General features: G+C 39.9%; 2 protein-coding genes across 4 annotated transcripts; both read right to left on the bottom strand.

The window, feature by feature from the left end:
- Positions 1-55: 55 nt before the first annotated feature.
- Positions 56-26850, bottom strand: LOC115013672 (GTPase IMAP family member 8-like). Of its 2 annotated transcripts, XR_003832817.1 has the most exons (4): positions 26837-26850; positions 24625-24688; positions 22111-22164; positions 56-84 (listed from the first exon to the last, which is right to left on the bottom strand). XR_003832817.1 is itself a non-coding variant. In XM_029440124.1 (3 exons), exons 1-3 carry the CDS (start codon positions 24641-24643, stop codon positions 19224-19226), a joined length of 2793 nt encoding a protein of 930 aa, XP_029295984.1. In that variant the 5' UTR covers positions 24644-24688; the 3' UTR covers positions 18054-19223. The 2 variants fall into 2 exon arrangements, 1 of the variants encoding a protein (XP_029295984.1); XM_029440124.1 differs by lacking the exons at positions 56-84; positions 26837-26850 and adding an exon at positions 18054-21943.
- On the bottom strand, positions 3886-9909 carry LOC115013673 (GTPase IMAP family member 8-like). Of its 2 annotated transcripts, none has more exons than XM_029440125.1 (3): positions 9183-9909; positions 7274-7333; positions 3886-7060 (listed from the first exon to the last, which is right to left on the bottom strand). In XM_029440125.1, exons 1-3 carry the CDS (start codon positions 9199-9201, stop codon positions 4662-4664), a joined length of 2478 nt encoding a protein of 825 aa, XP_029295985.1. In that variant the 5' UTR covers positions 9202-9909; the 3' UTR covers positions 3886-4661. The 2 variants fall into 2 exon arrangements, with proteins under 2 accessions (XP_029295985.1, XP_029295986.1); XM_029440126.1 differs by lacking the exon at positions 9183-9909 and adding an exon at positions 7521-7536.
- Positions 26851-27248: the final 398 nt, after the last annotated feature.

Consider the following 27248-nt stretch of genomic DNA (forward strand, 5'->3'; position numbering starts at 1 on the left):
ACACAGTCTTTCCCAGTATCAAATTCCGCACTGAACTCCTCTCAGACCAGCTGTGCCCCAGCAGAACCACTCTCAGCTCAGACACTGGAAAGAAAACAAGGACTTAGTAAAGACAATAAGTGTACATTTAAAACAATTGGCAAGCAGCAAGAAAGGCGCAACTTCTTGAAAGGTGAACTTAAGAGAATCACCCATTATCAACATAGAGCATGCAGTGAACTAGCAAATATTTAAATTAAATTAAATGTGAGTTTGGGTCCACCACCTACAAAATGCTTTAGTTCTAGATGTTAATATTCAGAAAAACTATTCGGACTGACGTCAGATTAATTTACTGTGGGGTGGCAGGAATTCAAAGCTGCTGCTGCGAGTCACAGGTTGCTCATCTGGCTCTGTAGAGATACAGAAAATGTAGATATGCATTCATTCTTTCATACACATGTAACCTGTAATAAGCCTGCTTGTTACAGTGATTGTTGCTGTGTACAACCAGGATTAATAGACAGATGCAATTATTATCTACTCTGATTTGATTCTCTAAATCACTTATCCCGTTCAAGGCTGTGCTTAATGGACAACCATTTTATGCGGTCAGGGGAGGCATGTCATCATGAAAAGTAAAAAAAACAAATAACAATAAAATAAAAATAAATGTTAATATTTGTCCACTGCTCTGTGCTATAAATGCATTTTCTGTATGATTCCAATAATTTCGATCATTTTTATAGTCAAAATCTCTGAATTTGCGTACATAGAAGAGAAGGGAGCTGCGGCAGCGACGAGCTGAGCCTCCCCTCGGATTGCGCAATCCCTCGCAAACTGGGTTGAGCGCATGCATTTGGTGCGTACCTGTTGCTATCTCTCTGTATGTCGCCAATATAATGTTTACAGACACTTTTATTATGCGTCCTCACTTTCCATAGTCCAGTTAATGTATGTAATGCATGTGTGTAACATATTTAGTCTTGCTGATGTATTTCTCCGACTGACGGCCAAAAATGGAAGATTATATATCTAAACTTAAACAATTCTCAAAACTTGGACATTCAATCAAAACAGGAAGACAAGGAGGACTTTTACAAAAAGTGATGGGGCGCATGGACTTAATTTACAATTAAAGGTAAGACCACAATTGTATTGAAAATGGGATCTGACTAAGAGAAAACAATCCAATATTTAAATGAATAACTAAATGTTGACCTTAAATATGATATTCTTTAGTTTTTTTGGTTATCCTTTTGCTGAACAGTCTGTATTAAAATTAATCAAAGCATCAGACTAAAAAAGCTTTTAAAAATATGTATGAATTGTGGAATTGCGATGGCAAATTTAGAACGCATGGAGGGTGCAGAGCAAATACCTCTCTGAGCTGCTATAAATGTAGCTTCTTTTTTGGCCATATATGTACCTGACCTGTGTGTGTGTGTGTGTGTGTGTGTGTGTGTGTGTGTGTGTGTGTGTGTGTGTGTGTGTGTGTGTGTGTGAGTGTGTGAGTGTGTGACAACCACAGGGCTGACACTCAGAGAACATTCATGCTTCAAATCACATAGAGTCAACAATCAACCTCACACCTGCATGTTTTTGGACTGTAATCATATACATCACAGTTATATTCAAATACGGCAATCAAATCAAATCAAATGTATTTATACAGCCCAATATCACAAATTACACATTTGTCTGAGTGTGCTTTACAGATTGTACAGGATACGACACCCTCTGTACTTAGACCTTCGCATCGCACAAGGAAAATCTTCCTAAAGGAAACCAACAATTAAAGGGGGAGAAAGGGAAGAAACCTCAGGGAGAGCAACTGAGGAGGGATCCCTCTCCCAGGACAGACAGACGTGCAATAGATGTCGTGTGTATAGGATAAACAACATAGTACAAATACAACATTTGACAGAAATTATGTTGTGTTGAAAAAAGAAAAAGTATGGATGAATCCAGGAAAATGTCAAAAAGGCTTCCCGGTGTCCAGCAGGACCGGGAATAAACATGTACAAAATGTTGTAAATGTAAATTCAAGCAGACTGTGTAAATATCTACTTGAGATATATACAGGACTGTCTCAGAAAATTAGAATATTGTGATAAAGTTCTTTATTTTCTGTAATGCAATTAAAAAAACAAAAATGTCATGCATTCTGGATTCATTACAAATCAACTGAAATATTGCAAGCCTTTTATTATTTTAATATTGCTGATTATGGCTTACAGCTTAAGAAAACTAAAAAATCCTATCTCAAAAAATTAGAATAGTTCCTCAGACCAAGTAAAAAAAAAGATTTATAACAGCAAAACAAAATCAAACATTTGAAAATGTCCATTAATGCACTCAGTACTTGGTTGGGACTCCTTTTGCACGGATTACTGCATCAATGCGGCGTGGCATGGAGGCAATCAGCCTGTGGCATTGCTGAGGTGTTATGGATGCCCAGGATGCTTCAATAGCGGCCTTTAGCTCATTAGCATTGTTGGGTCTGGTGTCTTTCAGCTTCTTCTTCACAATACCCCACATATTCTCTATGGGGTTCAGGTCAGGGGAATTGGCAGGCCAATCGAGGACAGTAATGCCATGGTCAGTACACCAGTTACTGGTGGTTTTGGCACTGTGGGCAGGTGCCAGATCATGCTGGAAAATGAATTCCTCATCTCCATAGAGCTTTTCAGCAGACGGAAGCATGTAGTGCTCTAAAATCTCTTGGTACACAGCTGCATTTACTCTGGGCTTGATGAAACACAGTGGACCAACACCAGCAGCTGACATGGCTCCCCAAACCATCGCTGACTGTGGGAACTTCACACTGGATTTCAAGCAACTTGGATTTTGCTCCTCTCCAGCCTTTCTCTAGACTCTGGCGCCTTGACTTCCAAATGAAATACAAAACTTGCTTTCGTCTGAAAAGAGGACTTTGGACCACTCTGCAACTGTCCAGTGCTTCTTTTCCATAGCCCAAGTCAGATGCTTCTTCCGTTGTCTTGAGTTCAGAAGTGGCTTGACCATGGGAATACGGCTATTGTAGCCCATTTCCCGGACACGTCTGTGAACAGTGGCTTTTGATACCTGGACTCCAGCTTCAGTCCACTGTCTTTGAAGCTCCCCCAAATTCTGGAAGCGACTCTTCTTCACAATGCTGTTAAGGCTGCGGTCATCTCTCTTGGTTGTGCAGCGTTTCCTGCCACATTTCCCCCTTCCAACAGACCTTTTGTGGATGTGCTTTGAAACTGCACTCTGTGAACAGCTTGCTCTTTGAGAAATTTCTTTTTGTGTCTTACCCTCCTGATGGAGGGTGTCAATGATGGTCCTCTGGACAGCAGTCAGATCAGTAGTCTTCCCCATACTTGTGATTTAGTTTACTGAACCAAGCTGAGTGTTTTTCAAGGCTCAGGAAACCTTTGCCGGTGTTTCGAGTTAATTAGACGATTCAAGTGATTCGTTGAACACCCTACTAGTATACTTTTTCATGATATTCTAATATTTAGAGATAGGATATTTGAGTTTTCTTAAGCTGTATGCCATAATCGGCAATATTAAAATAATAAAAGGCTTGCAATATTTCAGTTGATTTGTAATGAATCCAGAATGCATGACATTTTTGTTTTTTTAATTGCATTACAGAAAATAAAGAACTTTATCACAATATTCTAATTTTCTGAGACAGTCCTGTATGTATCCTTTAAGAAGCTTCAGTACCCACAGTTACCTACAGGGAGCGTTGAGGCAGTAAAACAGCTTCTTTGTAACACTTGTTCACTTCCTTGTCCTTTCTCTCTGGATTATCCAATACATGGAAGATGTTCTTAGGCAAGGAAATCTGCAAATTCATGCAGATTTTGTCAGAGTTATTTCAATAGCAGATGGAGAGAGAAAAGACAGTCAAGATTTAAGATTTAGTGCTTTTATTTGTCACATGCTCATTTAAAATGTACAGAGAAATGCAGTGCGGCAGACTCTTAAGGCTGTGTGAAAAAAATGTTTTGAAAAGAAAATGTAGAAGGATTAAAATAAGATAATAGATTATAAAAAGTATATTGACAGGTGTGTAAGTAGGCTGTACTTGAAAAATATCTGTTTGGTCACTGACCCTTACCCTAACCTGTAACAGTTTTGTCACAGTTGTAAGGCAAATATTATATATTTATATACAACAAACAAAAAAGGTTTTTCATTGGAGATTGATTTTTCCAAGTTTGTCTTTCCAAGTCTCAAAGACGCTTTACAGATACATATAAGATTCAAAATTACATTAAAAAAATCAACATTTAAAATACATAGAAGTAATTATACATTAAAAGCAGATCTGAAGAGGTGAGTATTGATTTGACATTTGAACATGGAGAGATCGGTACAGTCACGGATGTGTTTGGGGAGTGAGTTCCAGAGGGAGGGGCCAGCGATGGAGAAGGCTCTGTCAGGCCAGGTCCGATGCAGCCACCATTATCCTATACAACGATGAAATCTCCAGACTTCTTGCCAAAATGTTTCTGGATGCACTTCTTATGGCTTCCTCTTCCTTTTGGAATATCAAATAATGTAACCTTTTGTTATTAAGACCTGGTGTCTCCCTCCACAGTCATTTAACAGTTGTTTTACAAAGTCATCAGTTTTCAGATGACCAGTCCTCCTGTTCTGTGTGGAGGCTTTGATTATGTGTGTGCCTATCTGAGAAATATATAACATAATAGAAACAATACAAACAACAACAGCAGCACTACAGAATATGAATATTTTCTTCTCTTCCAATGGTACTCCTCTTGGAGCTTTTTAAACTTTGTTTTCTCTTCCTCCAGACTGTCTTTGTCCTCCTGATGTCTTCGTTCCCAGATGTCCTTCCTCTCTTTATCCCAGGCGTCTCGATCTCTCTTCATCTCTTTTCTTAGCAGCTCATGTTTCTTTGCAGAACTTTCATTTTGCTCTCTTTCTGAATGAACTATTTTCTCTGAAGCTTCCAGTTTTCTTTTGCAGTCCTGTCGCAGAGTTTCTTCGTGTTTTTTCCGTTTCCTTTCAACTTCCTCCCGTTCTTTCTTTCTCTCCTCACGCTCCTTGTTAATGCTTTGGTCTTTGTCCTTCAGCAGTTTTTCTCTCAGTTTTCTCTCTTCTTGGATTTTGCTTGTCAGTGTTTTTAAATCTTTGTCATGTTTTCTCCGGAGGTCCTTCGTCTCTTCTTCCTTCGCTCTCAAAAGCTTCTCCACTTGTGTTTTTGTGTATCCCTCTGTGTTGTCAAACACCTCAGTGTCGCAGCAGCCGCCATTTTCATTCACCATGGTCTCAATCTTGGTCAGCAGCTCTCTGACTTGTGTGTGTTTTGTGTCGTCTTTGTTATTGAAGACCTGGAATCTCCCTCCACAGTCATTTATCAGTTGTTTAACAAAGCCACCACAAGCTTCCACTTGACTCTCGAATGACTCATCGTCCAGTTCTTCTCCTCTGGTGAATATAATGATGATGAAATCTCCAGACTTCTTGCCAAAATATTTCTTGATCAGTTCCACAGAGTTTCTTTCCTCTTGTGTAAAGCGGCCGATCTGCAGCACCAGTAAGATCACATGAGGTCCAGGAGACAACATGCTGATGCATTTTTTAATCTCTTGTTGGAATTCATCGTCACTCAAGTCGGGGGTGTCGACGACGATAACAGGCCGTCCATCAATCTCTCCTGTTGCCTTCTGGCAAGTCGTGGTCACAGACTTCTTGCTGGATTTAAAACGTTCTTGGCCCAGAATGGTGTTTCCAGTTGCACTCTTCCCACTGCGAGTCTTCCCAATCAGCACCATCCTGAGACACTCTCTGTTCTGACTTTCATGATCTTCTCCATTCTCACTTTTCTTTTTAACATCCTGAAGTTCAGCTTTAAGTCTTGTGTTAGTGTTATCCTGCTCTACAACCTTCTTCATCTGAGCCTTGGTGAACATCTTTAGTGTGAAGCTTTCTTCAACTCTCATCTCTTCCACAGCATCCAACAGTTGTGGGATCTGCTGCTGGTCCTTGATGTTGAGAACAACATATCTTCCTCCACAGCTCTGATGGAGCTCCTGGATGTCCTTGTTTTCTTTTACAAAGTTATCAACATCTGGAGCTGTAGGGTCTGACTCCACAGTGAACAGAATCATGGTGAAGTCACTGACTCGAGAGCTCAATGTGTTCTGGATGGTCTCTAACTCTCCCTTGTCTTCATCAGTGAGGGGACCCACAGGTAGGACCAGGATGAAGGCATGGACACCCTCAGGATCACAGAGGGAGATGCACCTGAATGATTCCTCCATCACTTCCTCCTGAGGTTTTTCAAACAGGGCAGGCAGCTCCACCAGGGACAGCCAGCGTCCACACACCTCTCCCTGATGTTTAACACACTCTGATGAGTTGGAGGCTGAATGAAACTCTGTCTCACCTAAAATGGCCTTGGCTGCTGAAGTCTTCCTTGCTCCTCTTCTCCCACACAGAACCAGGTTTAAAGCTGGTTTGATAGGTTCACACTTTGACATCATGATCAAACCTGGATCCTCAAATGCATCACAGCTCACAGGCTCTCTGTTGTGCTCCTTTACAGTTTGACCCAAGCGTGTTAACAGCTCTGGACGTTGAAGGTTCTTCCTCTTCAGGTATCTAAAGCTACATCTTCTGATCACTTCTTGTAAAGGAGGGTGTTCCATGTATTCTTCCATGAAACCTGAGCTCTCCTCTCTGGGTGCTGATATCAGAATCAGTGAATGATCAAACCATCGATCATTGAACTTTTCAAGGGTTCTGCAAAGCTTTGTGTTCTTTTCTTCAGTGAAGTCTTCAGACTGTAGAAGCAGCAGGAACACATGAGGTCCAGGAGCAGAGAGTCTCACACAGCTGTTCACATGTTCTGTCAGTTTGTCTTCAGAGATGTTGGCGTGCATCAGATCTGGGGTGTTGATCAGAACTATTTCTTTTCCTTTCACCTGTCCTCTGACTCTCACACAGCGGTCTGGTTCTTCCTCAGTGTTGAACACAGTCTCTCCCAGGATCCAGTTCCCCACTGAACTCCTCTCAGACCAGCTGTTCCCCAGCAGAACCACTCTCAGCTCAGACACTGTGAACAAAGATTCAGAAAAACTAAAACTCTTCAACCAAAGACTGAATTAATACAATAAAATAGAATTTTAACCAATGAGGAAGTCCGAGCTTCTTAAAAAGTCAGTTGTTATATTGAAACTTCAAATTCCTCCTTCAATTTATACATTTATTTATAAAATAAAGATGTTTGTACCCACCACCTACAAACTCGTACAAAATTGTAACTCACTGGTTGGTGGCAGCCATTCTAAGCTGTGCCTTCGCTTCACAGGCTGCAGATCATCTGACACTACAACACAGAACATAATTAATTCAAATGTATCTTTAATTAAAAGGTGTTTGTCAGTGTTTTATTAACAGTTTCCTGATATCATATTGTGAAAAATAAAAATAAACTGCAGCAGCGAGTCAGCACAAAGCTCAACTGAAGGAAAATAAATATTTTTCAAAGTTCACACTGGATATTTCCTGAATACTTTAAGGCAGGAGTCTTCAAAGTTTTTCAGACCAAGGACCCCCAAACTGGTGTAGCGTGGAGCAGGGACACCCTACTGTATATATTGTATAGAAGAGGCTTGAAGAGGTCCGTGCAACGGGGGGATCTGGGTGAGGTACAGGGGGGGGAGGGGGTGACGCAAATTAATTTTATTTCACTCCTCTCCTTTCCTCCACTCTGTCTCTGACTGTAGGTGTGTGTGGTCGCCCTTCGCGGAGTACAGCGGAGGAGGGAATGTGAATGCGCAAAGCAGGACCCCCTGTTGAAGACCTATGCTTTAAGGCAGTGTTTCTCAAACCTTTTCAGACCAAGGACCACTTAACCCAGGGGTCGGGAACCTTTTTGGCTGGGAGAGCCATAAAAGCCAAATATTTTTAAATGTATTTCTTTGAAAGCCATATATTTAATAAAATAGAATTTTAAGTATATCACGTGTCCGAGTACTAAAAGCGCTATCAGTATTTCCCCTACCATTGTCTGTGGTAAGAGAGGATACGTGGAGAGGATGCGGGAGAAGATGCAGTTGACGGTGTATCACTGCATCATACACCAGGAAGCACTTTGTTGTAAAGCTCTGGAGATGGAACATGTAATAAGCACCGTAACACAGACAGGAAACTTTATAAGAGCCACTGTAAGTCTTTTTTTGAGGAGATACATTCTGAGTCGAGGGAAAGAGCTGAATAGATTTTTCGAGTTGGGTGAGAAAATCTGCCAGTATTTGGAAGCAAAGGGAAACACACCACAGATCTCTGGGATGAAAAGTGGCGATCACGGACATGTATGATGCTGTGAGAGCTTTCCAAACCAAGCTGCCTGAGGGAAACACGGATGCAGATGGAAACTTTGGTCACTACGTGCTTCCAAACACTGATAAACCATCTCCACCGCTATGTTCCCGACTGCACACGAACTGCTCAGCAATCCGTTTGCAGTTGACGTGGAAACAGCACATGTGAACATCCAAATGGAGCTGATTGACCTCCAGTGTAACGACACACTCAAGGCAAAGTATGACTCTGTGGGCGCTGCCGTTTCCAAGCTTCACCCCCGAAACGATGCCTTAATTTTGGCCCTCTCTGTGATTGAGTTTGACACCCCTGGTCTATTGCTTGCTTTGCACAGTTTCTCCTCAGCTGCTTCGCGAAGGGCAGGGCTCCACCCCCTACACACACACACACACACACACACACACACACACACATGCGCACACAGTTACAGTCAGAAACGGAGCGGAGGAAAGGAGAAGGGAGAACTAAAACAAAATCTGCTGCTAAATGTTTTACTTTAAATTACACAGTATAATAATTTATTACTTGTTAATCACGTTATATCAATATCAGCTCTGCAAGCCATATGTTATCGAAAGAGCCATATATGGCTTGCGGGCCATAGGTTCTCGACCCCTGACTTAACCAATAAATAAACACTCATGGACCACCTAACTCGTGCGAGGGGGTGGGGTGCTGGTCACTCACCAGTGACCTCTTTGAGAAATACTGCTTTTAGGGATGACTCAGTTAGTTAGTTATACTATAGTAATGATGGTTATAATAATAATAACAAGTCTACAGTTCTTGTATGGTGGATGGTGTGAGCAGACAGTGTGTTATCCACCCTAATAAAGTCTGAATGAACTCACCTGTTGCTGCAGTCGCCATAATGTCACTCTGCTGGAAACATCAGAGACCAACTGCTTGGTTTGAGAACCTGGGGAGAGGAGAGCATAAAGTGTTATGGTGTCTTCTTTGTTGAATAGGCACGAGGCACGTTGGAAAAAGTGGACTTAACTGCATCCCAGTGGTGTGAATTGTGTGTGTCTCTGATGGACAGTGAGTAAAACAAGTTACTTTTTTATTGATGCTAAGCTAAGCTACATGTGCTAAAGTTTGCTCATGCTGATGCTAGTTTAGCTGCTTCTTTCCAGTGAAACTGTTGGAATTTGATAATGTTAGCATTCTGATGACATGGAAGTCTGTTTGTATTGTAATCTGGCAGTCTGTGTGATTTATTTCCTGTAAATATTTGTTACTATTTTATTCTAACTTTACTGTTGTTGTAGTTGTTGATTAGGCTAATGAAGCATATGCGCTTTGGTCACAAGATCATGGATAATTGATTCCTATTGCTTAAGCTATTTAAGTTAAATATACTTGGTACTTGGATTCTCATTATATTTCTGCACCTTTGTATTTGTTCTTGTTATAGACCACACATCCTTCAACTGGACACATTTAAGCCTAACTGGTTGTAATACAGTGCTGGCGAACACTCCTAGGTGTCATGATCGTGATTTTTGTATATCCTGTTTTATTTTGAAGTGTTCACTCCCCCTTATGTCATGTCTAGTTGTACTTCCTGTCTGTGTGTTTTCCCTCTGTGATTGTTGATTTGTTCCTCCTGTGTCCGTTCACCTTGTCCTTGTGTTTTAGCTTCTCTCCCCAGCTGTGTCTCGTTCCCCTCGTTTAGTGTCTGTGTGTATATATCCCTGTCTTTCCCAGTGTTCCTTGTCAGTTTGTCATCTAAGTGTCACCCTTGCAGATGTCTCCTTGTGCTTCCTCGTGCTCCCTGTGTCGTCCCGGTTTGTGTTTTATTTTTTGCGATTTTGTAAGCTTTTTGGAATAAAACCCTCTTGTTAATCTCCTCGTCTGCCGTCTTGCATTTGAGTCCTCACCTTTTCCCCACCGTGACACTAGGTGAACATCGCTACTTGTAAACCAACATCTATACAGTCTTAAGTGAATGCCTATTCAATATTTGGTTCTTCGAGCTGGAGGGGACGTTTTTCTTGGATTCCATGATGCAGCCTAGTTTCACATGCAGTGGAGCCATATCAGAATCAACACGTCCAAAGCGGCAGGTTCAACCTCCCTATCTTAGTGACTGTGAAGTGAGTTTTGTGGGCCACAGGCAAGCCACTGCAACTCCTAGTTATCCACACACAGCACAGTATGCAACAGGTCTAGAAGAGGACCACCTGAGTAAACCAGGAGCATGTCTATCAGCAGTCATCCAGGTCCTGTAGCCCAGTAACTCAGGTCAGATGGGATTTCTCCTTAGATGAATGGCGCCTTTCTCCTAATAAGAATCAGGAGCCTGATTATCATCCGCAGGATGAGCAGCCACCTGTAAGAGCAAGTGAGTCGACTCTTCACCTAACCATCGACCTTGGGAATCATCTTCATCTTTGTACACTGCAGGCTGCAAAGAGCCAGTCTCTACAGCATGACAAACACAGCACATAGATGCCCCTCAAGGTTACCAGAGGTCATACACCTGGACGCCTCAAGCCCAGAGTGCTTATTATGAAGATACCATTAAGATTGACACGCTGGATAAGATGATGGGTGAGTTACGGATTTTAAAGGAGCAAACACTGGCAGCTTCAGTGAGCCAACAACCCCTGAACACAGCAACACACAACAAATATAGAAACCCATGTACACTGTAAACATGTTAAATTACATTTTGTCTTTTTCTAAATGAATCTGTTGATGTAACTCTGATGTTATTCTTGATGCTGTAGTTATACAGCACTAATGTCAGCTGTTCTGAGACTTTCATACCAGCACCACAAAGTACAGAAGGTTAACACACAAAGAAGTATTTATCTCAAAACAAACATAACACAGTTCAGCTGTTTTTCTATTCAAACCATCACTCAGTGTATATTTATATTTGTTGGCATTTATCTTGAATCTATTCACCAGAAATCGTTGTTGTGCTATTTCCCCCGATAAAGAAAAGTAGAAACTTCACAGTGATAACTGATTCAAAGAGGAGACACGTCACTCACACTTAAATCAGACACGTGACGCACTACTGTAACCCTGTAAACACACTTTACAGGTACAATTTGACCTGTAAATAGAAGTTGATGTTATTGTTCATTTTCGTTTATACACGTATATCTAGCTCTCCTTGTTTTAGCTGGGATGTCTGAATGTTTTATCTTCCTGTAGGACATTACAGCTCATTTTGGTTCTTACTAATAATAATATACATATAAATAAAACATGCCTTTTCTCTGTGATGTAGCCAGAACATTTCACACTACAACTGTCTGAACGAGAGAGTAATATTGCTGCACATGTAAGCATGTCTCGTTTTATCTAAATATAATAATAATAATAATAATAATAAGCTTTATTTGTATAGCACCTTTCATACAATAATTGCAGCCCAAAGTGCTTCACAGCAAAAACATAAAAAATAGTACAAAATTAGACAGAATAAGAGCATTTACAGTACAATAATCACAGTGTTGTACTGTAAATGAGTGTGAAATATCATTACAAATAGTAAGTAGCATTAAAGAATAGTATGAAATAGCAGAATAAAGATGGTATAAAATAGCATTGGAAATCATGGCAAGTTTCCCTATCTGTGCCGGGAAAACTATCATCAGCCATATTTTGAAAGCATGAAATCAACAATGGGCCCCTGTGGCCTTTCAACTGGTTTACTCCCTTTGACTCCCTTTGTAAATAGCGTCTCGACAGTTCACTCCAGCTGAATGTTGACATAAATATGTGTCACAGTCGTGTCAGTAAATCTCCGTTTCTGAGAGTTTTAGAGATTAAACGAGTGAAAACACATTAACACCTCTCACAAAAACACAGATGATAATAATAATAATAATAATAATAATAATAATAATAATAATAATAATATTATTATTATTATTATTATTATTATTATTATTATTAATAATAAAAAATAAAAAATAATAATAATAATAAGAGCCATATTCATAAGCTGTGTCGATGTGTCCAGTGAGTGTGTGCAGCTTCCTCTCGCTGCAGGCAGAGTGAGCGTGTTTGTCTGTTCTATATCATTTTAACCTGCAAATGTAAAGTGTCTTTAAGTAGCATGAAAAGTCTTCAATAAATACAATGTATTATTATGATTATATGATCTACCCAGCCGTCGTCAATGGCTTGCCGACAAAGCAGACTCAGAGCGAAATATGGCCCCGAAGCGCTGTAGCCAAGTTATGAGTCGCGCCTGTGCCTGTAAAGTAACACAGAGGCTCTGTCGTCTGATCCAAGAGGTACAACTCTCTATTGGTCCCACATTGTTAACGGCAGCGACGCCGCATGACAGCCTCACTCTTTTTGACCGACATACGGTTTTTACCTTTCGCATCAAAAGCCTGACGGACACTGCATCACTGCTGATGAGAGGTGGAAGCAGACAGACATACAGAGCATTTTGCTAAGACGCAACTCAACAAAATGGTTGTCGGTATTGTTCGCGCTTATCTCTGAAAGGATTGAACCTGTTGAGCAGCAGCGTGACATGTGAAGGTAGAGAGACGTGAACAGAAACTGATCTTAATTAAGAGTTTCTCCAGTCCTAGTTGGATATTAAACTGTACTGTATGAACACACTAAAGTACAATAATTCAATCCTATTGTTGTATGCTTCAGTTTACATCCTCCACTGCCTCATATGGATGTTACTTTAACAATGTGGCTTGTTTTAGTGTGTTCACAATGTGCCTTACAGGTGGCTCTGCTATAAAGAAGGGCAATGTAAATTATTATGCATCGGTTTGAAGAATCACAATCACAATAATAATATATATATAAACATGTGCAACCCCCAAAATATATTAAAATAGATGATATGGCTTCTGTGTTAAATAGGCTAAAGGTCTTGATATATATAAAACATGCATTTTCTCTGTGATGTAGCCGGAACATTTCCTTCTTTCAAAGTAATACAACTGTCTGAATGAGAGAGTAATATTGCTGCACATGTAACCTGTAACAACATGTCCTCTTCCTCGTCTCGTTTTATCTAAATGGCGTCTCAACAGTTCACTTCGGCTGAATGTCGACATAAACATGTGTCACAGTCGTGTCAGTAAATCTCCGTTTGTGAGAGTTTTAGAGATTAAACGAGAGAAACACATTAGCACATTAGAATCCTGTTTTCTGTCAGACTGTCGGATGGGTGTCGTTTATTACCTGCTTCAAACACTCACAACCGACATAGTGAGTTGACGACACAGTAAACCTACACTGTTCCCACATAGATGTATTATTGTTCTTTTATCAACTCTGTTGACACATCAACAAAACCGAAGCAGTCACTTTAATTACTTCTTTAGTTTCTGTCAAGTTCACTCACCTGCTGGATTTCTTGCTGCGACGCAAAGAGTAAAAGTGAAAGTTAAAGAGTTGATGAGGAGGGAAAAAAAGTGATCGTGTCGAGACAACCTGTTTGTTTGAGTGTCAACAAACTTGACTCTAAACACACGTTGATGTTTAGGCTCATGTTTATTAGGCTCTATTGTATATTTAAAATATAAGGGGATATTTGTCATTTGTATGTTACAACAAAATGTTCAACATTAGTTAAATATTGCATCAAACTTTTTAATCTCTTCACAAATGATAAATAATAAACAAACAGAGCTGTTTTTATTGACTCACTTACTGTCTTTTAAATCATCTTTACAGCTCACACTTTAAAGCAAAGAACAAATATAAACTCACAGTTGAAAAACTGATCAATAATAATAATAATAATAAAAGGCTATTCTTAAACCCTACAGTGGTGAACTGTACAGTGTGGCCGGTTTATTCAATAACATTCTGCAACATTTAAACTATTACCATTAACCATTACCATTAAACATCTCTAAGCTTTTAGGTTTTCACTCACAAATGCATTCAAAGTCATTAAGAGAAAATGGAAAACAGTAAATTATTCAGAGTTAAGATCTGCAGAAGAAGCTTCATCACAGTCGTTGGTGTTAGAGCTCCACCTATGAAAACACAGGGTTGTCAAACAAACCGGGGCTGTTGACCACAACAGGTTGTCCACCAATCTCTCCTGTTTCTTTCTCACAACACTTGGTCCTGGCTTCGATGAAAAGTTTCTGCCCACAATGCTGTTTCCAGTTGCACTTGTCCAGCTGCCAGTGTTTCCAATCAGCACCATCCTGGTACACAGGTGATCACTCGAGACACATTCTAATGTCACGTGTGAAGAGACGAGCTTATAGCTGTCCACTTGGATCACTAAAGACACATTAATGCAAGGTCTGAACAGGGCCAGTGTGGTCCAAGCTCTAATGACAGATGGTCACGTGTGGTGGTGCTGATGATGGTGCTGCTGAGTGCCATCATCACCTACCTCCTCACCTTCAGTAAAAATAACTGACCCCCCCCCCCACAGCGCATAACTAACCGTTCAGGCAGAGAGTGTTACTGCAGAAGACTTTCAAATCAAAATGATAATAAATTCAGATGAAGTTCTGTGAGAAGTTGATGAGGGAAAGCTGCTAAACTCAGAAATACACCACAGTAACTGTAGAAAGTGTTGTGTCGAAGTGGTGTTAGTGAAAATAAGTCACTCTCGCCGGACTGCATTTCACTTCTCTCCATTTTACGTTAATCAGAAACGATAATGTCCGATAAGAAGAGGGGTGAATACCTGGATATAATTAAAATAATAATTTAACACATGCTCTTTGGTGGATTATGTATCTGTCGGATTACAGGGGGTGTTTGGACAGATTCAGAAAATGATGGTGAACGTAATTGTATCTGCACGGTCAGTAATTAGAGCAGCATTGTTATTTTCCTTAGTTTTCTTTAACAGAGTTTTGCTGATAGACACCAGTTCAGAGTGGGACTGTGCCACTGGAGAGTGGAGAGACAGAAAAGATTCTGTTGCCAGAAGAGCCGCTGACAGATTATTCTGAGCAGCATATAGAACTAACTGTAAGAATAAATGTTTAACGTGTTCCACAGATGTCTGTCAGTAGGCCTATAGTATGATTGACAGGTGATCAGAAATCAAATACAAATTCAATAGTATGCTAAAATATGAAATACAATATAATAAAGGCATTAAATAACTATTCACAACACAAGTAGCTATAGTACTTTTTATAATTACTTAGAAACATTTATTACAGAGCTTGTTTCTCTTAATGTAGGACAAATGTCCACATGTTTTGTAGCTGACTCTGCACTCTGAACTTTCTCCCCACATAGATATGACAGTTTCTGAGAATCGGAGATGGATAAACTCAGAATATTAAATGCAGGTTTCAAGTCTCCACAAGCCTATTTACATGGCAATGGGCTGAAACTAATGTCTGCACAGAAAGAAAGGTCGACTCATTCAGAAATGTAAAACGTGTGTTTGTGAAATGTTTGGCATTAGTCTCAGTGTTTCCACAATGACAGCTGCTTAACTCGCAGCCTTGTTTTCAGCTCAATAAACTGAGGCCCTGGGTTTTATTTTAACACAAAATAAGAGAGTAACTTTCTTTATAAAGCACATTTAAGATCAAATCATGTAGGTCTGCAGCTACTGATCATTCACATGATCAACTAATCTGCAGATTATTTTATCATTGTTAGGTTTGTTAAATGTTACACAATAGATTTTTAAAAATCACACAAAAAAGTCCTTAGCGACGTCTTCAAATGTCGTGTTGTTCGACCAACAAACTGAAATCTAAAGAGATTCTGTTTAATACAAAGAACAAAGCAAGACAAGGAAACAGTCAGTTCTACGAGCAGGAAATGTTTGACATTTATGATTAAAAACATACTTATACTTGTAATAGATGATCAAAATAGTGTATTATTATTATTATTATTATTATTATTATTATTATGTAAGTATGTCTAAAAGCATCAAACATCATAAGTGATCAGGATATTATCAGTGATACCTTTTACAATGTTTCTCTCATCGCTGTGCAAGAGTGTGATCATCACAGCAATATTTAATCCTTATCAAAATCAGCAGGAGTTCATAAATGTGTTTGCTGCTGTTACTTAGTTTATATATAATGATGCTACAGAAGCAATGTAAGACACCAACAATGCCCACAGCCATCAAATCATTGCTGCTCAAACCTGGGAAAGAACATTTGTATGTGAACAGCTACAGGCCTTTAAATGTGCTCATAATGATGACAAACTCTGTGCAAACATGTTAGAAAATCATTTATAAAAATGTGTGTCCACTGTAATTCATCTGGAGTAAGCTTCATCCCAGGACGGCTTTCATCCAATAACAGAGGAGGATTCTGCAAACGCTGCATAAGGCTGCTCTCTCCAGTGGGAGCAGTATCACTGGGTGTTGGAGAAAGTATTTGACCGGATCGAGTGGTCATACCTGTTTTATATTCTTTACGGAGGTTTTGATCCGAGGTGCTTGCAGTGGATTAGAGCACGGTATCATGAACCTTTTTAATCAGTTAAGAGCGAGAGCTTAATCTCAACCCTTTTCATCTTCACCACCAGACGAGGCTGCCCCTTGTCCCTGGTACTGTTTGTCTCAGAGCCTGCAGCATGCACACTCTGCAGGCACAGGGATGTTACTACTGTTTTAAATGGTGATCATGACTTTAAACTAAATTCACAATATGTGATATATTCTATGAAGGAAGCCCTGAGAAGGTGGTCTGTCCTCTTTGTCCTCATGGGGCAGAGCTGAAGCTCTGAAGTGGAGATGAAACTGGTGCGACGTTGACTTCTGTCGCTTGCCACCAGAGCAAGACGATCGAGAGTGAAAGTGAAGACAAAGAAAAGCCCTGAAGAAGACTTCAGTGCGTTGGCTTTGAGAGCATCATTTGAATTCATGTGATATGATATCTCTATGCGTTACATTAACACACACCTTTTGGACTTTTATCTCTGGACATAATAATATTCATGTGAACTGTTGCACATCCTCTGCACAATATGTTACATGTTTACACAAAACTACTACTTGTAAACTGTTCAGCTCTTTCACTTTAAAACTACTCCCTCTTTGTTTCTTGACTTTATGTTTATTTATTATTATATTATATTATTATAACCAAAGCAACTTCCTGTGAAACCGTGACGATAAACTGGATTTAGATTTGAATACTTTTTCTTATTCAGATCACAATAAAACAATATTAAATATGTAGCAGATTAAAAGATTCTGTTTACCATCACCACTGTTAACTTAATGTTTTATTAGTCACTGATAATTCAAAGTAAAATCATAGTGTAGAAATACTAAAGGTTCTGCATTCAAAACCCTACTTAGTAAAAGTACAAAAGTATTTGCATCAAAACATAATAAAAATACTAAAAGGAAAAGTATGTAGACAAATATATATTATATATTATTATTGATAAGTGATGAACACATTCAGAGCTTTACATCTACAACTCCATGACAGCTGGGAAACATCTGCTGAGGAAGATAATGTGCTCCGATCCAAAGCTCCAGAGGACAAACTCAACACTTTGTAGTGAGATTATTTTATCAGCTGCTGCCGTTAAAGTCAAGAATGAATTCAGTGTGAGTTCTGTGAGTGTTTCTGTGTCAGTCAGGACTCAGGAGCCAGGTATTCCTCTCAATGCGTTTAATCAGGTATGTGGGACACGTGTGCTGCAGCTTGACAGTCAAGCAATGTAGTATTTACAGTGTGTGTGTGTGTGTGTGTGTGTGTGTGTGTGTGTGTGTGTGTGTGTGTGTGTGTGTGTGTGTGTGTGTGTGTGTGTGTGTCAGTCAGAATCAGAATCAGAAAACCTTTATTTGTCCCACGACGGGGAACAACGAGTGTGAACGAGTGTGTGTGTGTGTGTGTATGTGTGTGTAGATGTATAAATGTGTAAGTTACATTGCAAGTAAACAAAATATTCTCCCCCCACAAAAAAATACATATATATATATATATATATATATATATATACACATTGCAGTAACATGCACACCATGAAAGAACACTTATTTATGTATTGAACCAATAATACACTCTACACATTATGATATTAAAAGGAATGATATGATTATACGAGGAATAAGAATCATATATGATGTACTTTCAGGCTGCAGCTCATAGACAGGGAGTCTGCTGTGGCAGCACATGCTCTAAATATTGTAAGATATATATTTAAAACAAACAAAGTATGACACATACAAGTACATGTGAAGTAGTGGCAGTGACTGGCTGATTACTGACATTTCAAAGTTTCTAATTAGCCATTAAGTAATTAATTAATTAATTATTAGCACAAAGTCCATGAACTTGTGTGAAACATGAACACACTTCCTGTGATGACTACATGAAGCCACTGAGTGATTTCTACACTGAGTAGAAAGCAGAGAACTCGATACAGACGACTTCTGTAACTTGCAAAAGTCTTTACTGTAATAATATACAAACAATAATATCGTTCAAAAACTGTGTGCTCATCCCGGCATCACTTCCACGCGTCCTGCTGAGCTCACCTACATGCCTTCCTGCCCCCCTACACCACCCAGTGTAAAGGAAGATTACCACAGGATGGACTTACTACATGTATCTCCTAAATGTACGCAGGCCATGTTAAACTAAAGCTGCACCTACACCCAACTGATCTGTACACTGCTGGGGTCATTCTACTTGAACCTTAAGTCCATAAGACAGACTGCTGACAAAGAGAATCTGTAGCATGAGGGTTGGTGGATTTCTTGACAGTGAAAAAGTAAAGAGTTCTGCTTCAGCTAGTTAGGAAATGGAAAGAAAACAATGGGATGGATTATTCCAATATTTACAAAGTGAAAATATCAGAGTTGGTGCTGTTAGTGGACACTGTTGAGCATTAACAGCCAGACACCTGCTGTTAAATGATGAGAAGTGATGATCTGCTGACATCATCATGATCATGAGTGGCTCAGACAATCAGAGGATGATACACTTGTCTTTGTATTTCTGATTTAGTTCATTTATTTCTATTTCATGCCTTTTCTCCATGTTCTCTGTTTGTTCTTTTTCTTTGAGGCTCGAGAGGTTTTGTGACAGACTTTCTTCTGTCTCTTTTATTTCTCTTACATGCTTAAGCTTATTTTCCTTTATTTCTTCCATGTGCTTCTCCACCAAGGCTGTAAAGTCTTTGTTGTATTTCTTTCTGAACTCGTTTAATTCCTCTGCTTGTTTTCTGGCCTCCTCTTCATAGTTCTTCTTCATTTCCTCCTTTTTTTTCTCATAGTTTTCCTCTAGTTCTTTTCTCTCCTGCTCTTCCTGTTCTCTTCTGTTTCGATCTTCTTTTTTTCTTTTGCGATCATGTTTTTCTCTTTCCTGATCGTATTCTTCTTGCAGCTTTGTGAGTCTTGTTTGCTCCTCATGTCGTCTCTGTTTGTTTTCCTGATATTGTTTCTCCCACCAGTCTTTTCTCTCCTTCTCCCAGTCCTCTTTTTGCTTTCTCATGTCTTCTTTACTCTGCTCCATCTCTTTGTCAACTTTTTGCTCCCAGTCCTTTATTTTATTTTCTTCCTTACTTTTCTTCTTCATGAACTCTTTTTCTCTCATTTCCCATTCCTTCCTTTTCTCCTCACGCTCCTTGATGATGTTTTCCTCCATTTCTTTCAGCTGTTTGGTTCGCTTCTGTTCAATTTCTGTTTTCTGTTGTTCCATTCTTCTCTTCACAGCTTCAATTTCCTCATTGTGTTGTCTTTGCAGCTCCTCCATCCGTCTCTTCATTTCTTCTTCCTTCTCCTTCAGGATCCTCTCCACTTCCTTCTGTATGGCTGCCTCTGCCTCCTCGAACATCTCTGAGGTGTAGCAGCTGCCGCCATTTTCCTTCAGCATGTTGTTGGACTTCTTAATCAACTCTCTGACTTGCGTGCGGTCGGTCTGATTGTTGTTATTGAACACCTGGTATCTCCCTCCACAGTCATTGATCAGTTTTTTTAAAAAGTCATCACAGTCGTCTATGTAACTCTCAATTGTTGTATCTTTCAGTTCTTCTCCTCTGGTGAATATAATGATGATGAAATTTCCAGACTTCTTCCCAAAAACCTTTTTGATCAGTTCCACAGAGTTTCTTTCCTCTTGTGTAAAGCGGCCGATCTGCAGCACCAGTAAGATCCCATGAGGTCCAGGAGACAACATGCTGATGCATTTCACAAGCTCCTGTTGAACATCATCGTTGGACAGAGTCGTGTCAAACAAGCCGGGGGTGTCGACCACAGCGACAGGACGTCCATCAATCTCTCCTGTTGCCTTCTGGCAAAACTTTGTCACAGACTTTGAGCTGGCAGTAGATTTAAAACGTTTTTGTCCCAGAATGGTGTTTGCAGTTGCACTCTTCCCATTGCCGGTCTTCCCAATCAGCACCATCCTGAGACACTCTCTGTTCTGAATGTTGTCATCAGTTCTCTTTTCACTTTTTTGTTTTAGATCCCTCAGTTCAGCTTTAATTCTTGTGTTAGTGTTATCCTGCTCTACAACCTTCTTCATCTGAGCCTTGGTGAACATCTTTAGTGTGAAGCTTTCTTCAACTCTCATCTCTTCCACAGCATCCAGCAGTTGTGGGATCTGCTGCTGGTCCTTGATATTGAGAACAACATATCTTCCTCCACAGCTCTGACGGAGCTCCTGGATGTCCTTGTTTTCTTTTACAAAGTTATCAACATCTGGAGCTGTAGGGTCTGACTCCACAGTGAACAGAATCATGGTGAAGTCATTGACTCGAGAGCTGAATGTGTTCTGGATGGTCTCTAACTCTCCCTTGTCTTCATCAGTGAGGGGACCCACAGGAAGGACCAGGATGAAGGCATGGACACCCTCGGGATCACAGAGGGAGATGCACCTGAATGATTCCTCCATCACTTCCTCCTGAGGTTTTTCAAACAGGGCAGGCAGCTCCACCAGGGAGAGCCAGCGTCCACACACCTCTCCCTGATGTTTAACACACTCTGATGAGTTGGAGGCTGAATGAAACTCTGTCTCACCTAAAATGGCCTTGGCTGCTGAAGTCTTCCTTGCTCCTCTTCTCCCACACAGAACCAGGTTTAAAGCTGGTTTGATGGGTTCACACTTTGACATCATGATCAAACCTGGATCCTCAAATGCATCACAGCTCACAGGCTCTCTGTTGTGCTCCTTTGCAGTTTGACCCAAGCGTGTTAACAGCTCTGGACGTTGAAGGTTCTTCCTCTTCAGGTATCTGAAGCTACATCTTCTGATCACTTCTTGTAAAGGAGGGTGTTCCATGTATTCTTCCATGACACCTGAGCTCTCCTCTCTGGGTGCTGATATCAGAATCAGTGAATGATCAAACCATCGATCACTGAACTTTTCAAGGGTTCTGCAAAGCTTTGTGTTCTTTTCTTCAGTGAAGTCTTCAGACTGTAGAAGCAGCAGGAACACATGAGGTCCAGGAGCAGAGAGTCTCACACAGCTGTTCACATGTTCTGTCAGTTTGTCTTCAGAGATGTTGGCGTGCATCAGATCTGGGGTGTTGATCAGAACTATTTCTTTTCTTTTCACCTGTCCTCTGACTCTCACACAGCGGTCTGGTTCTTCCTCAGTGTTGAACACAGTCTCTCCCAGGATCCAGTTACCCACTGAACTCCTCTCAGACCAGCTGTTCCCCAGCAGAACCACTCTCAGCTCAGACACTGTGAACAAAGATTCAGAAAAGACAACTAACTGTAGACGTTCATGTATTTATTTATAGTTTCATTGCTGTTTAACTTAAAGCTTTTAGTTACAACAGAGTGTACCTATGAAATACTGTAAACTGAGTTTTCTTAATAGCAGAATAACACTGTTCAGTTTGACTCACTGTTAGGTGGCAGCCGCCCAAAGCTGCTGCTGCGCTTCAGAGGATGTGGATCATCTGTGATGGGAAGGACACAGAATTATTTTACTTCATCACCTGTAATCTAAAGTAGACCTTCTCATGACAGAACTGTCATCTGTCATCCTTCAAATGTCCAACGCAGTCTTCTAAAACTTTGGAACAGATATGAAACAGACACATGGAAAACCTTCCAGAACCCAACATGAACCAGAAAGAGACCCGATCCTGAAAGTGACCCTAGGACAGTCTGACCCCGTCCTAATGAATAATTAGACCCAATCCAAAATGTAGTGGATATGACCAGAACCGAACAGAGAGACAACACCAACACTGGCAGCAGCGTGATGCTTTACGATAAACAAGCAGCTGCCATGTAAAAGAGCAGCAACACGGGACTTCACAGTTCACACTCTTCGTCTGCCTCAAGCAACACATTTCTGTCCCGTGATGATGATGACGCACCACGTGATCAGAGCCGATATAGTTTCCACTTGGATCGGAAGGGACTATAGACAGGTGAGCGCAAAGGAATGGCTTCTATGGTGCGCGCCAAGGTGCGAGAGAGTGGAGGCTGTTAAAATGCACTGTATCATCCACCAAGGAGCTCTCTGTGCCAAGACAATCCAGCCTGGCGATGTGATGAACACTCTTGTGAAGACTGTCAACATAATTAGAGCACGAGGACTTTACCAGAGAATTTCAAGCTTTCGCATCTGATGTCGATGCTGAATACGGGGACGCACTCTACAGTTCTGATGTGCGCTGGCTGAGTCGCAGCTCTGTGCTGCAACGGTTTTATTCCCTGAGATCAGAAATCAACCTGTTTTTGAAAGAGAAGGTCTCCATGTTTGGCAGACCTGGCATTTTTTGTTGATCTTACTGGCCATCTCAACACTGAACAAGAGCCGACTGTGCACATGAAAGCATTCTATGTGAAGCTCCGTCTCTTTGAGACACAACTACACAACTTCAATGTTGCGCACTTCCCCACGCTGTCCGAAATCAAATGTACTTTTCCAAACGCCAAGCTTTCTGATAACAAGGGGGAATATGTGTCTGTGATCACGTCTCTCATGACAGAATTCAGTCAGCGCTTTCAAGATTTTTCTATCATTGAGAAAGAAATCGAGCAGCTTGGAAAGGTTTCCTCTGATGAGACGCCACGCACAAAGAATGATGAGTCTGTTCGGCTCATGTGAGCAAACATTTTCTCTGAACAAAAGCAGATTGAGAACCAAAATGAGCGACAGCATCTCTGTGATGTCCTTCGTATCTCAACCATCAAACTTACTCCTGACCTGCAGCATCCTTCAGTCCAAAGCGCAACATCACTGCTCCCACTGAGTGCAACGCTGTTCCCATCATAGGAGAGTTAAAACATATATTATACAGTATTACATATTACAAGTATTCATGTTAATACGCTACATTTTTCAATAAATTCAGTCAATTAAAGTTGATCCAAAGCTGGTACACCTGGTTCAGCCCTTCTTATATTTTCCTGTATGTGGCCCTCAGTGGAAAAGGTTTGGACACCCCTGCCCTAGGGTCTTTGACATATTGACACATAGAGCTGCCTGAGACCTGTTGCAATACAACAAGATCCTACAGACCGGATTACACTGAATATCATAGAGACCCAGCTCCAGTTGTGTAAATAATCAGGTAACATTAAAAGGTATCCCTCACATGTAGTCATGGTTGATCATAATCTTTCATTACGTTTATTATCACAAATACAATCACACATCACATCACACACCCATGTATTAAAAATCCCTTCAGAATTACACATTTTATGTTTTACTGCAAAACACTTTCTCATGACAGAAAAGTGATTCAAACAACACACAGGCTTGTATTGTCACCAAACTTTTATGTTTTGTCTCCACCAAGTGGGAATGTATTGCCCCTGCACCCTTTGACAAAGAACACAATTAAAACTAACATTTAGAAAAATATGAGAACAGTTTGAACTAACATTGGGGCAGGACTTGAATTGGGACGGGGCCGGTGGCACGGATCAGTCGGTACAGAGTGTGGACTGGTAGCTGGAGAGGTGCCAGTTTACCTCCTGAGCAGCTGATTATACGTGTCTATAGGTCCTGTGAGGGATTAATAAAGGACTTCTTCTAAAACTGAAAAACTGCATCAGTGCTGCTACAGAGCACAGAACGCCAGCTACTGAATGAAAGTAAATATTTAAGGAGTATGTTGATGATGTTGATCAATGCTTTCATTTAGGGATGAGAAAAGTCTCAGTATTTCTTCAAAGGAAGAAATATTTATAAAATCAGTCAAATCCGGATTTTATTAGAGTATGTAACAAACTTACTGCACAGTAAGATATCAGTAATAAAATATGATGTACATATTGAACAGTGGCCCAGCTGTGTGGGTTTATGTAATTTAGGGTCTGAGGACAGAGTGCTTTTATTATATTTATATTATATAAATAAGGACAGAGAGACAGTCTTTCATCCAGAACAGACTCACCTGATGCTGCAGTCTCCATATTGATCTCCACTCAACTGAAGACCAACTGCAGCATTTAAAGAACCTACAGGAAGAAGAATGACATTTTAAAGGATCTCACTTATTCACACCAAAATGTTTATATACATGATCTCAGTACATTTCAGTGATGATACCCTGCAGATTGGCCTGATACTAAAAACTGCAGCTCCCAAAAAGACCCATAAATGTGTTTTTATAAATATCAGATTACTCTTTATCATAGCACTTCTGAAAAATGATTCGATAATCATATTCTGGAAATGATTGGTTTGTGAGAAACATGGCTGCTCAACAAGATGGAGGTGTTGCCATAATCTAGAATTGTTTTTTCAATTTAAACTCCAAACCTATAATAAACTCATTTGAGGCTCTTGTATTAAAACCTTTTCCTATAACTATTGATGGGTGAGGGTCTAAGGACAGAGGATGTCGTAACCTGCACAGTCTGTAAAGCACACTGAGACAAGTGTATAATTTGTGATATTGGACTATACAAATAAATTTGATTTGATTTGATTTGATTTGATTTCCAGGGCAACAGGCTCCACCCTGGTACTCTACAGACCCGCTGGCCCTTATTCACACATGTTTGAAGAATTTTGAGAAGTTGTGGTCTTAAGCAGGCCTGTAGGAGAAGGGAGCACAAATGGTGTAATGGAATTACTTTCCACTGCTACACTGATACTCCGCTGTATATACCTAAAGCAAATTATTAAATTAAGAGGCCAGCTCGTCTGCTATGAAAAGCTAGATGTCCCATAATTTATTGTTCCAAAATTCAGATAAAAGTGACATCAAGATCATGATAAACTTTATCACCTAAATGGGAAATATAAATACGTATACTGTGCTATACAAGTATTCCAGGCAGCCGTGACAAAAATACTATAAATCCAGTGTTTTTGTACGGTCCCTATCACTTAACAGTCTAATTACTTAAGGAACAAAAGACTAGCTTTCAATTTCTTTTGCAGGATCCTTCCTCTGCCCCGATGGCTTAGCTGGAACCTGTCCTGTCGATGGTGAGTAGTGTCACTGAAGATGTTTTCAGCTTCACACATCTTTACACAGCTGAGTCACACCCAATGAAGCTATTCGCTACATGGTTGCGTATGTTACCAAACAGGCAAGGTAGGTTTATTACAAGATAAACCAGAGTGACCAGAAATATAGAAACCCATGTACACTGTAAACATGTTAAATTACATTTGTCTTTTTCTAAATGAATCTGTTGATGTAACTCTGAGGTTATTCTTAATGCTGTAGTTATACAGCACTAATGTCAGCTGTTCTGAGACTTTCATGCCAGCACCACAAAGTACAGAAGGTTAACACACAAAGAAGTATTTAAACATGTCTGTAACTCAGACATGTGATAATGACAGCAAACAATCCCTCGATCCCTGTGCAATAACCATATGTTGCCATTGCACTACTGTAACCCTGTAAACACACTTACAGTTACAATTTGGTTTGTAAATAAAAGTTGTATGTTATTGTTAATTTTGGTTTATACACTTATCTTTTGCTCTCCTTGTTTTAGCTGAGATGCCTCTCAGATGTCTGAATGTTTTATCTTCCTGTAGGACAATACAGCTCAAATCGGTTCTTAATAATAATAATAATAATAATAATAATAATAATAATAATAATATACATATACATATACATATACATATACATATACATATACATATACATATACATATACATATACATATAAATAAAACGTGCATTTTCTCTGTGATGTAGCCGGAACATTTCCTTCTTTCAAAGTAATACAACTGTCTGAATGAGAGAGTAATATTGCTGCACATGTAACCTGTAACAACATGTCCTCTTCCTCGTCTCGTTTTATCTAAATGGCGTCTCAACAGTTCACTTCGGCTGAATGTCGACATAAACATGTGTCACAGTCGTGTCAGTAAATCTCCGTTTGTGAGAGTTTTAGAGATTAAACGAGAGAAACACATTAGCACATTAGAATCCTGTTTTCTGTCAGACTGTCGGATGGGTGTCGTTTATTACCTGCTTCAAACACTCACAACCGACATAGTGAGTTGACGACACAGTAAACCTACACTGTTCCCACATAGATGTATTATTGTTCTTTTATCAACTCTGTTGACACATCAACAAAACCGAAGCAGTCACTTTAATTACTTCTTTAGTTTCTGTCAAGTTCACTCACCTGCTGGATTTCTTGCTGCGACGCAAAGAGTAAAAGTGAAAGTTAAAGAGTTGATGAGGAGGAAAAAAAAGTGATCGTGTCGAGACAACCTGTTTGTTTGAGTGTCAACAAACTTGACTCTAAACACACGTTGATGTTTAGGCTCATGTTTATTAGGCTCTATGTTGTATATTTAAAATATAAGGGGATATTTGTCATTTGTATGTTACAACAAAATGTTCAACATTAGTTAAATATTGCATCAAACTTTTTAATCTCTTCACAAATGATAAATAATAAACAAACAGAGCTGTTTTTATTGACTCACTTACTGTCTTTTAAATCATCTTTACAGCTCACACTTTAAAGCAAAGAACAAATATAAACTCACAGTTGAAACACTGATGATGTCTGATTTAACTCACATTATTAA

Source organism: Cottoperca gobio, chromosome 9 (assembly GCF_900634415.1).
Source record: "Cottoperca gobio chromosome 9, fCotGob3.1, whole genome shotgun sequence".
NCBI classification, from domain to species: domain Eukaryota; kingdom Metazoa; phylum Chordata; class Actinopteri; order Perciformes; family Bovichtidae; genus Cottoperca; species Cottoperca gobio.